The 13,015-nt window shown below is 35.7% G+C and overlaps 1 protein-coding gene across 1 annotated transcript; it reads right to left on the bottom strand.

Moving 5' to 3' along the window:
• Nucleotides 1-8,690: 8,690 nt before the first annotated feature.
• On the bottom strand, nucleotides 8,691-12,172 carry LOC131072559 (pentatricopeptide repeat-containing protein At4g31850, chloroplastic). Its single transcript, XM_058008738.2, has one exon. The coding sequence runs from the start codon at nucleotides 12,156-12,158 to the stop codon at nucleotides 8,811-8,813; it is 3,348 nt and encodes a 1,115-aa protein (XP_057864721.1). The 5' UTR covers nucleotides 12,159-12,172; the 3' UTR covers nucleotides 8,691-8,810.
• Between the last annotated feature and the right edge of the window lie 843 nt (nucleotides 12,173-13,015).

A 13,015-nucleotide genomic window follows, 5' to 3' on the forward strand; every position in this document is an offset into this window, starting at 1 on the left:
TCAAATCTTAAAGAAGCTTTGAAACCAAGATTTACGGTGGCATAGATGTGTGCAATGCAAAACTTAGTATGCCAAAACAGGAATTGACTAAAAATGGCATAGCGCAACCAACAAGTAGTTTTCTTATCACCTAGCACTTGTTGTGGTGCCCTCTAGATATGATCATCAAAGTATCTATTTTTAGGGTACTAGACCAATTAATGGAGTTGTAGAAAACACATAAAAAGAATACTGGACTAAATCACAGCTGACCAATATGATAAGATGCTCAATATGTGAAAGATATTTAATGAAAATTGTATTACCTAGAAATAAAATGAACTCCATAAACTTAATAGTGAGAAGGTTTCAAATTCATGTGAGAATGGAAGTGGGTTTCAGTCTCCAGGTATTTCCATGCTGAATATTCTAATGATCCCCTGCCTTAGTGTAACGGAATGCAATAAAAGATCCAAGACGAGCATATCAAGCATGCCTTCATAATATTATATAAATTTTTATGCAAACAAATATAGCTCATTTTGAAAAAGCATTTCATATCCTCTCACATAAAAAAAATGATGCACTAGAGAGATGTACCTTCTATTTCTAGGTAATTAAATAGTTCCCTTGGTATCTTGCTTACATGCCTGAGGATCTTCTTGTATTGACTTCAGCAAGTGTCTGTCGGAGACCATATATATAAATATTTGGATCTCTTCAAGATTTATGAGGAAATGCTTGCCTCAAAATCCCTTAATTTGAACGTGAATGATATGATCATCAAATTGGTTCGCCAGCGATATGGTGGGCTCTTAGAGACCAATTGCTTTGCTAAATGTGATCTATGAGACCATCGACGAAGTACTATCAAGAAGAGGGAACAAGTTTTCTAAAGTGAAATAATCCTCGATGCCATCACTTCTGCATAGGAAGCTACTGTGTCATGTCCCAGACCCTTGGTCTCTCAAGCACAACTCAAACAAAAGAACTTTATATGTGCAGGCTAGCAGTCAGATGCACCTTTACACAAATCGTATTCGGAAATGAATGAATGAGTTTTAATGATGTCCACGAGACCATTGACCAAGAGTAGCATCATTAACCATTTTCAAGTTTTTTTCTTTGTCAACCTTTCTGTTGTGGATCTTGATCAATAAGCCAGCAGTCTTGTGAAGTTTTGCCTCTTCAAATATCTATTTCAGACTGGACCCCTTCAAAATTTTCTCATACTGTATACGAATATCCTTGTAGGCTGCACACTCAAAGATGAAGTGCCATTCAGTTTCGACTGCCCCTTTATTGCAAAAAAGACAAATTCTTTCCTCCCAATCCTCCTTTGGAACTGTCCATCTGCCCGTCTCGCATCTTAGATGGTGGGACCCAGTTCTGATCTGAGCAACAAGCAATCTAGCCTTTCCTTTAATTGGCACCCTTAAGTCTTTATCCCCATGTTCACCCAATTGGTTAAACTCTTTGATATAATGAGCTTTTTTTTGGCCAACCTACTTTTTCCACATGGCAGTTCTAAATTTTTCAAATATGAACTTTTTAATCTCCTCGTTGCTATTTGGACAACCTTTCAAATTGATGTCCCACTTGCTGGTCCATTTAATATTTTGCTTCATCCAAGTTTTCTTCCTCCATTTTAACTCCTCTTCAACCACCATTGTGGGCCAACGATGCTCATCCATGTTTTTAACTTTTTTTAAATAACTTATCAAGCGTACTATAGCTGAGGCCTCTAAGGGAAACATGGACTATAGCTGAGGCCTCTAAGGGAAACATTCCTGCTTCAACAAGAAGAATCTCATAGGGAATTGTTGACTTGACCATGAGATTGTTGATGATTAAGTGTTTTTGGATTCTTTCAAGTTAACTCCATTTGTGGTTTGACATGCTACTTCCCCAAATTTCGCAACCATAAAGAACAATCGGAGTAACCAGCAAACCGAAGAGAGTTTTCATAGTTTTCCAATCCCATAATTCCGCTTTCCTACATATGTTTTGCAGGAGGTAAGAGGCCTTCCAACCTCCCTGAATCCTTTTTGATCTACAAATCTCCCAGTTGAGCCTATTGTGGAAGTTGATTTCCAAGTATTTGTATTCATCTACTATTTCCAAAGGGCAACCTTCAAACATGAAAGAGATTTGTTGTTTCTTTCTTTTCAAAGAAAAGATCATTACTTTCGTCTTGCTAGTATTAACTTGCATTCCAACCTCTAGACAAAAACGTTCAAGTGCCTTCAAATGGTCCTTCAAATCATTGGCAATTTTAGCAATTAGGATGAGATCATCCGCATAAAGAAGCAACTTCACAACAAACCCTGCAAGTTGGATGCCTTCCCCAGAAGACTTGTTTAGCCACTCTTCAAGTTTATCAATATATAGGCCAAATAAGGTTGGGGAAAGAGGACAGCCCTGTTTAACTCCACTATCGCTGCTAAAGCATTTAGACATTCCTTCCTTTGTTCTGATTTTAGCTCTAACTTTATCATAAAGTTTATGTACAGCAGCTCTAAGCTCATTAGGAATACCAAGTTCCTCCATTCTTCTCCACACTTTGTCCCTAGGAACAGTGTCAAAGGCCTTCTTGAAATCAACAAAGCAACAAAAAGCCTCATTCCCCTGAGAGTCCCAAACTTTTTCAATAAAGTGTCTAAAAGTAATGCAATGGTCAATGGTGGAATGCTTTGGTCTAAAACCTGCCTGCCCTTTTGCTCTTTTTCCTTCTTTTTCTGTCCAATTGCTGATTCTATGTTCAATCATGCTCCTGAAAAGTTTTCCAAGAAGTGGATTGATCATAATGGTACAATAATTAGAAGGATTATTAATGTCTCCACTTTTGTGTAGAGGTATCACGAAATGAAGAGAAATTTCCTAAACCTCAAAAAATTTTAAAAAAAAGGCAAGACATTCAGCACCATAAAATTAGTTAAATTTATCTTCAAGGGTGTAATGACCCTTTTTAATTTTTCTTTTTTTAATTATTATTTTTTAAATAATAAAATCTAACTCACAGTTACATTTGCACAATCAATTATTAATAAGAACTCTTAATTTTAAACTGGCTGATTAAATAATTACTACTAAAATTGAATTTATTGAATTGCTTGCTCTAAATCCGCCTAGATTTATGTCAGACATTATAATCCATTTTTTAAAGTTTAAACCAGTTTAATGCCATTGGTAAATAATTTCTTAATCTTCTTGAATAGAGGATTTTCATCCACAAACTCAACAAGGAAAATAAAGGGTTTTTGTCCTTTAATTTCTGCCATGAAGGGTTTGTCCTTAGATTAAATGAATCGCAGTTCCATGCTCCAAAGGAGTAATAATTAGATAATAAAAGATATATTCTTCATATGATGCTTACTTCTCCTTGTTTGGTATCTCTTATATATATTTTTTCTTCAACGGTTGTGATTGTTTACATGCTCCTTGACTTTGATTAAATTAAACTTTAGTCTTTTATTTTATATTTTATATTTTGATATTTAACCACGCTACTAGGTTCGCCTAGGTGCACCCAAGGTATGTCCTAGGTGTCCCGGGTACACTACGAGTATGCAGGTGCGTACCCACAGTGTACCCTGAGCAACAGGGGTGTACCCTCGGCACACCCAAGGCAAACCCATTTATAAAAATGTCAAGGTCACTTAAAATAATGAAAAAAACATTTTTAAAAATATTGTTTTTTACCTTTTTTTTTAGCTAAAGTAGGGTACGACACAATTACGAGTACAAGAACAAAACATGATATTGAAATTTTGAACTATCAATTGGCATTTGGCGTTGCTCAATGATGAAGTATCATACTATCAAATGAATTTACTATTGTGTTTTACCATTTTATATATTTCTATAAATTTTGTGTGTGTCCGGATGTATCCAAACCCACATACCCAATGGCAAAAAAAATTGCCCGTACCACATATTGAGTTCTCATACCCATACCTGTGCCCGTACCAATACAAACAACTTAGATATTTAATTTATTATTATAATAATCTTTTTTTCTTAAAAGAGACATTACAATCTGTCTTGAAGATTGCTTTTTCTCAAGCAATCACAAATTAGGATACTCTTACAATTTATTCTTCACTTGATCAAGTCTTTCTTGGAGATACCAAAATCCCAAATCAGTCTTCTAAATATATATGAATCTCTCTAACTATGTAGTGCATTTCATTAACTATTTATCTATTGCTAACTATGTTACCCTGAGTTTCTGGGACAGAGGGACGGAGGGATGGGGGAAGAGGAAACAAGTTTCCAGGATGTTTTTTTTCTTTTCCTAGAGCAACGGACGGCTATGTATGTATGTATGTGCATGTGTATGCATATGCATATATATATGGGGAAATCTGAAATTTATATAGCATTGTAACACAGTAAACATTCATCATAGCAACATAATAACATTTATAAATCAGAATCTATATTCTAAATCTAAAATCATTGAATCAATGATCATTCATCGAATCATCATAGAACTAAGAACATAGCATCAAACGAATCAAATCGAATCATCATAGAATAAGATTAAGAACATAGGATAGCATCATGATCAAATGAATCAAATGAGAGTTCAAATTTCAATTTCATACATTCATTGAAACAATTAAAAGTATCACTATCAAGTATCATATCATATATCAATATGAGATATATGAGATATCTTCTTTTATTGCAGCAATATTAAATTTATCACTATCGCTTTCATTAAAATAAAAAATTTAATGATAAATATCACTGCAATAAAAAATAAATTTAATAAAAAAATTTGTTTTTTAAATGCCTTTGCTACCAGAAATGGCCATCCGTCTCCAAGACAGTCAGGGGATGACTTGGCTGTCCCCAGCCATCCCGGGGACGATCAACGATATCCGATGAAATCGTTGACCATTTCTGAGTTTCTGGGATAGTTTCTAAAAAATTTAGTAGATCGAGGACGGCTTGGAAATGTTTCCGACCGTCCTCCCATCCCCAAAACCGTTTCCGTTTCCGGAACGTGTGCCTTTAAGGTGGAAACGCATTTCCAGGTAACATTGATTGCTAAGTCTTGCTAAGCAACTTTTTCTTTCTTGTTTTCAAATTGTTTTGCTTGATGATACATTTTTCCTTGCAAAACTTGTTGAATCATACCTAAGTCTACTAATTGTTCTCTCCTTGAAACTTCTAGCACTCTTGAGAGTTGTTTTTTATGAAGATCCATTTCATTATTTAACATTTATTGTGCAACTTTGATATTGTTACAAGTTGCAAAATTTGAGCCAAATGTTTGTGCCTTAATTAAAAGAGTAGGTTATCCCAATAGACGATTCTCTTTGTATCCATTTTAAAAAATAGGTTATTAGTAACCTAGTGGAAAATTTAAAAATTATTCCTATTATTAGATTGGAAATTAGTTTCTTGTTTAGACCATCCATATTGGCCTAATTCTAAACAGTTGTCTTCCAAATGGAAAATTTAAAAATTATTCCTATTATTAGATTGGAAATTAGTTTCTTGTTTAGACCATCCATATTGGCCTAATTCTAAACAATTGTCTTCCAAATCCTTCATTTTTTAATTTTGAGTTAGTGTTACCATTCCTAGATTGCTTATTGTTTGTTGTTGATCTAACAATTCATGCATACTCAAAATTGGCAATAGTAACTTTTGAAACCTTTTCTTTAGCATGTAGCTCTAATGCGATTACTTCCTCATTTCCCCAAAAAAAGTTTGTTGAAATATCCTCAACACCTTCATTGTTATGACCCAAAACTTTCAAATTTGGGTTAATTAGAATGTCCTCAAATGCACATTCATCCACAATGCTCTTCTGAAAATCAATCAATGACTCACTATGTGGATGTTTGAAAAATAGTGCATGATTTGGTGCATCTACCTTCAACTTGAATTGTTCTCGTCCAACAAGTAGAATACATTTTGTCTTCTCTTCATTGATATTTTGGTGACACATGCCATTTTTAGAAACCAATAGTACATCTTCTCTTACCAAAGACTCTTTATCTTTCAACTTGCTAATTAGGTTCCTCTTGTTCTTGCTCATGGATTTGTTCATTTTCTTGTGGTTCTAGTCTTGGCCCTTCTTCCTTGAGTTTACCAACTTCATGTGATTTTGTTTCTAATTTGGATTTCATTTCTTCTATCAAAATTGATTCTTTTGGGACTTGTTCCTTTATATCCTCATTCATTTTCCTTGTGTATTCATATAGGCCCCTTTTGTAGGGATAATGGTTCTCGAGTGCATCCAAGTACTCATGAGAGGGAACACTAGCTTTGAAATCATTTGACAATCTTTGATATTGGTCAAAGATTTTGGGGGCCTCAAGTTTGTACCTTTCTTTATCCTTTTATATTTTCATCAATAAATATTGAACAAAATCCATATCCTCTTCTTTTTGTAAGAACCTTGGCTTTAAAATATTGTATTGGGTGTCTATAGAACCTTTCATCTCTATCTTCATTGTAGAGTTTCAAGTCTTTGTGACTAGAATGCATCCATCACATTCGCTTTACCCTACAACCTAGTAGGATCACAGCTTTGATACCATTTGTAATGTCTTTTTCTTTAATTTTTTCTTCTTCTTCTTCTTCTTCTTATTATTATTAAATAATAAAATTTAACTCATAGTTATATTTGTACAATTAATTATTAATAAGAATTCTTAATTTTTAACTAGCTAATTAAATAATTATTGCTAAATTTTAATTTATTGAATTGCTTGGATGCTCTCAGATTTATATCAGGTAATAGTTTTTGTAGTATTGTCTATTTTCTTAATCTGCCTAAATAAAAGATTTCATCCACAAACTCAAGAAGCAAAATAAAGAGTTTACATCCTTTAATTTCTATCATGAGGGGTTCCATCCTTAGGGTAGATGAACTGCAATTCCATGCTCCAAAGGAGTAATAATCAGATAATAAAAGATGTATTCTTCATATGATGATTACTACTTCTTGTTTGATATCTCTTATATATCTTTTTCCTTCAATGATTGTGATTCTTCACACACCGCTTAAATTTTGATTAATTTAAACTTTAATTTTATATTTATATTTTATTTTTTGATATTTAATTTATTATTATTATAATTTATTTATTTTTTAATGGATTGCAAGAGGGAAGAAATCTAATGTTCATAACTTCATTATATCAGTGTATTCCGAATCAACCTCACTAATTAATGGGTACAGCCAACTTCAACATGAGCTTCATTCATTGTACTAAGGCACCAATAAGCATTTCTGGCTTAAGGCAATAAACTAACACCCAAACATCATAAAATTTTAAAACAAAGTTGAGGCAGCAATCAACAACTCTTGGTGATCAACAAACAGTCTAGATGTTACTGAACCAAGTTGATGCTACTACAACTACTGACTTAAATGGGGGAAACTAAAATCCCAACTCAAGCATTGCCAGCCTAATAAGCAATGGAATCCATTTTTCCAATTTTACAATATAAAAAATTCCAATGCAATCAAACAAGATATTTGATGTTTAATTGTAGTTGTAAGCCATTTAGTCTAATACTGTATAAACTAGTAGCAATATATCTAGAACTTCATCTCTATAATTTCCTTACAAAATAAGACCTTTGAAAATGAAAGATTCCCAAGAGTTCAAAAGCATAAACATCCTAACTCATTTTATTTATTTTTTGTTGAAAGGATAAACACCTTGAATCATTTAGCAATCCGTTGGTATTGGGGACTCAAATCACATGTGTACAAATAATTGTCATCATTTGGTTTACCCCAAGGACTGAGAAGTATCCATTCCTCCAAAGTCATTCAAGGCACGATCCCAACCTCATTCATTTAGAGTGTCATGGGCCTTCACATTCACCAAGACTTGATCGTTAGTGGTCTCTTAATGAACCATTCAACTTCATCAATAAACAAAGACCACATGCCTTTACCTAACCTATTTTACATATATTTAGATCTATAATAATCACAATTAGGCAAAATTTGGTTGGTATGTTCTATGTGGCACTTCTCAAATTTTCTGGAGTGTGTAGTGTCTCCACAGCCTTTTGCAATAGATGAAAAGAAATAATACCTTTCAGCCACATAGGAGTCGTCAAATATGGAGCCATTAGAAAAAAAGCATGATTACTGATGCAAAATGGTTGTTTAGAGAATGAAGGTGATCGAAATCATTCACTGACCATGCTCAACAACAGTTCCCAAGCTCCTCGTTGCCAACAAAGTTATTCTGAATGACCATCTTACGACGTTGCAATTTCCTCTAGTTGCTTTACTATAAAGTTCTAGAATGCATGGAAACCATCATCACAGAAATTCTTGAAAACTGAAAAATAATCACAACAACAATGGCAAGAGATGTACAATCAGATACGTAAAGTCCTTTATTCCTGCAACTGGTTGTGAAAGTCATTAGAAACAGCCTTTCTAATTATCTGTTCAAAGAAAATGGAAAAGCTCTGATACTTCGTCATATGCTTGTATATATTTATCAAAGTGATTAGAAATCTAAACGGGAAATTTTGAAAATATGATGACCAGCCTCTTAGCAGCATATTTCAGGGGCAACAACAATTCTGTAGTAGCATGATAGCATATCAAAAACAATGAATTCAAAAAAAACTCGGAGTTCCCTCTTATGCTGGGACAAATTTCGAATTTAGAAACAGAAAGATATAAGCATGAGAAAGAAAAGGGCAAGACGAAGTGAAAAAAACCTAAGCTTTTGAGAAATGATACTGATATTTGATCAGATATAATTACAAGGCAAGGAGCAACAAAGTGGACTTATGTTTCCCCTGAGAGAAAAGAATTTCTGTCACAAAATTCACAAGTACATAGAATCCAGAGTTGACTGATTAGGTAGGTTAGCATATATCCCTGGTGTAGGTTCATGGCCATTAGCAATCATGTCTTTAAGGACCCCATACGCACAATCTATTTTGCCTGCTTTATTGAAGCCTCCGATCAGTGCATTGTAGGTCAGAATATCTGGTTTGAGTCCCTTCGATACAAGTTCTTCATACAATCTGCTTGCATGTTCTACCATACCCACCTTTCCAAGGTTATGTATCAAGGAGTTGTAGATAAGGAGGGTTGGAACAAGATTGTTGATTTTCATTTCCTTTAAAGCTAGTAAGGCCTCCTCACACCTCTGGGCTTTTCCCAATCCCTCAATGAGGATACTATATACAATCATATCAGGCTTCAAGCCACAAGCTTTCAATTCGTCAAAGAAATGAAGGGCATCATCTACTCTCCCCTCCATAAAAAAGCCATTTATAAGAATAGTGTAAGATTGGATATCTGGTTTTGTGCCCTCAGCAACCATTCTATGAAAAAATCGGCATGCTTCATCTGCATTGCCTACCTTGCTGAAGGCATTCATAAGAGCATTATATACAGCACGGTTGGGCAGACAACCAGCTTGGATCATATCTTCAAAAAGTTCCCTGGCTTCATCCAATCTTCCCGCTTTGCCGAGTCCAACAATAAGAGGACTATAAGTACAGGGAGATGAGCAACATTCAGTTCGCATCATATCGTTATATAAATCCATGGCCTCATCCACTCTATCTGCCTTTACAAGGCCTGAAATGAGTGTGTTATAGGTGATTGTGTCCATTTTGCATCCTCGTGCAAGCATCTCATCAAGCAGCTGGAAGGCTTCGTCCATCATACCAGCCTTCCCAAGGACATTAATGAAGGTATTGTAAGTAAAAGCATCTGGGGTATGGCCCAATTTCCTCATCTCCTTGAAGACATTCCAAGCCATATGACAACGGTCAGCTTTAGAGAGACCGTCAATAAGAGCATTGTAGATTACAGAATCAAAAACAACACCTTGATGTATTGATTCCTCAAACCATCTATGAGCATCAAATACTCTCCCTACCTTACACAGAGAATCAATAAGAGAGCAAACCACAAAGACATCTCGACCAATGCCTTTATTCAGCATCTCTTCATAAAGCAAGATTGCTTCGTCCACCCGACCTGCTTTACCCATGCCATCTATCAGTGCTGCACAGGTTACATCATCAGGAACTAATGCCCTCACTTGGTATAATTCCTTATACAATTCCAAACCATAGTCCATCCGCCCAGCTTTTGCAAGCCCAGGCAGGAGACTACCCAAACTGCTTAGACCTGGAGATAGCTTATTCTTCATCTGATTGAAGAGATAACAAGCATCATCTATTCTATCTGCCTTAACCAGACCATCAACAAGGATGTTGCATGTAAAATCATCCGGTTTGCACCCATTTGCTTCCATTATTTGCAACATTTTGCAAGCCAACTCCACCTCCCCATTTTTACAGAGACCGTTCAAGATTGAATTGTAAGTGACAACATTTGGAGGGCACTTGTTTGCCTTCATTTCGTCAAGTAAATCAATGGCTTCCTTGACATTGCCATCTTTACCAAGCCCATCCACCAGAATGTTGTATGTTACAACTGTGGGCGATAAACACATCTGCTGCATTTTGTCAAACATTTTCCATGCATCATTTGCTCTATCTGCCTTGTAGAGAAAATCGATCAAACTATTAATTGTGGTTTCATCTGGGGCACAGCCATTTTCCATCATCTCTGAGAAAAGCTGAATAGCTTCATCCACCTTGGCAGCCTTGCCATGGCATCTTATCATCATGTTATATGTAATGATATCGGGAGAAAAACCAAGCTGTCTCATTTCTGCAAAGAGATTCTTAGCTTCTCTAACTCTCCCTGCTTTTCCAAGACCCTCTATGCAAATATTGTAAGAAACAATATCAGGGGTGATGTTATTTCTCTTCATCTGCAGGAAAAGCTGATATGCTTCATTGAATTGTCCTTCCTTAACATAGTAATCAAGGAAAATGTTGTAGGTAAATGAAGTGGCCTCGCATCTTTTCATATGCATTACCCGCAAAAGATTTTGTGCTTCCTCCAATCTATTACTCTTGAGGAGACCTCCAATCAAGGAGTTGTATGTGTACAAATTAGGGGAGCAACCATTCTTTATCATCTTATCCAACACTCCAAACGCATCATCAACTTTTCCTCCTGCGCAGAGGGCGTTGATAAGTGTAGTGAAGGAATAAACATCTGGCTTACATCCCTCGGTCTCCATCTCTTCCCAAAGCTCACAAACAACACCGACATCACCAGAATCCCCATACTTATGAATCAGGGTATTGTATGTCATGCAATCTGGCCTGCAACCATTTCTCCTCATCTCAATCAGCAATTCCCTTGCCTGGTCTAATCTACCTGCTCTGCAAAGAGCATCCATCAGTGTAGTGAAGGCCACTACATCTGGTTTACAGCCCTGCTCTTCCATTTGTCTCAACAAACTGCATGCTTCATCCACCTTCCCAGCTCTTCCAAGAATTTTTATACAAATTGTGAAGGTATACACATTGGGTTTCAAGCCAAGGCTTTGCATTTCCTCGAGTAGTTCCAATACCTTTGCTGTGTCTTTCCCACTTTTCCCGCAGGAACTCATGAGGACGGAAAAACATTTCTTGCTGGGTACATGTCCTTCTGATCTCATCTTCCTATAAACACTCATTGCTTCTCGTTGGAAACCAGATTTTGAGAGAAGATCTATTAGATAACTGTATGACCTATCACTAAGCACAAACCCAGCCCTTTTCATATGCTCCAGCGCTACAGGGGCCATTTGGATAACTGGTCTTAACCTAAGGGCACTGAAAATTATCTTAAAAGTCTGAGAATCAAGCTTACAACGTAGTCTCTGCATCTGACTTAGAACTTTTGCCATAGACTCAATCATGTTGGCTGCCCCCAGGACTTCTAGCATGACATTGTAGGCCTGTGTTGTGTGCAGGAATTCGGGTTTTTGGGCTGCATTGGTGAAGAAATCCAATGCCTGCTTGGGATCAGCACATGATTTCAAGAATCCTATAACATAGTCTGTAGTCAAGTATTCTTGCTCTATAAAAATGGGTATAATCCTAGGACTTTCAGAAACTAAACCAAATCCGGATGTTGTCTGAATGCTCGTCTGTTTAATTGACGCCACATTGCACACCATGGCACTATGCCTAGAGGAATCAATCAGACTACATACATAGAAACGTGGTAATGCTTTTCCCTTTCTATCTTGCCAAGCGCATACATATTCTAATTGACTTGCATTGCATTTTCCAAATAGACATATTTCCATAATTCTTACCTCCTAGTGACCTGATACGCTTGGATAGGTTGCAACTTGCAATGCCCGTCTGATATTTTGCTGATGCCAATCAACCCGTTGCCACCAATCACTAATAACGTGGAAGCCCTAACCTTGACTTCATTTCTGCCAGATCAGTATTACGAATTCCCACTGTTATCTCCTACTTCAACCAATTCATGTCTGGAGTGCGGTCCACATTTTGTTTCTTCTCCCCTTTGCGATCAAAATATCCGGTGATTTGTATCTATTGTCTGTATCCAAGTTGAAATGATAATATCCTCCTCCGCAGGTACATACCTTATCCCAAAGATCTTATTAAACAATTTGATTGAAGCTGACCGGAGAAGAAATCACAGCACTCAATCTTCTAAAACGTGGCATTCTGCTATTCGCTTGCTAAATATACAAAGGAGGTACACCGAAAGTAGTTAAAAAGAGATTTTATTTCTTCAAAATATCTTAGTGTTGCTTAAATGAATGAAGGTATGTTTTTAATAATGATCATAAGGTCAAATAGTTTATGGGATCTATAGATAGCTAGCAAAGGAATCATGCAAAGTCCAAACAGAATGTTGTGGTTGCTAAACCTCTTTTTCTTTTTGTATCTTGGATTTTCTACCATGCATCTTGATTAGGAAATCTGCAACTTTGCTTCCTAATTGAAACAAATGTCACTAGTGGCAATGATGTAGTAATGATATATGTGTTGTAGTTTAAATTTAAAGTAAGGAGTTTAATTTTTTTATTTATATTTAGAATATTAATATTAAAATTAATATATAATTAATAAATAATATTAATATTAATTTTATGTATATTATAATTGTAGACACCTAAAATTATCT

The sequence above is a fragment of the Cryptomeria japonica genome, chromosome 10 (genome assembly GCF_030272615.1).
Source record: "Cryptomeria japonica chromosome 10, Sugi_1.0, whole genome shotgun sequence".
NCBI classification, from domain to species: Eukaryota; Viridiplantae; Streptophyta; class Pinopsida; order Cupressales; family Cupressaceae; genus Cryptomeria; species Cryptomeria japonica.

What these genes read in the sequence shown, in the direction of transcription:
- LOC131072559 (XM_058008738.2), bottom strand. Translation starts at nt 12,158, where the DNA reads ATGGAAATATGTCTATTTGGAAAATGCAATGCAAGTCAATTAGAATAT.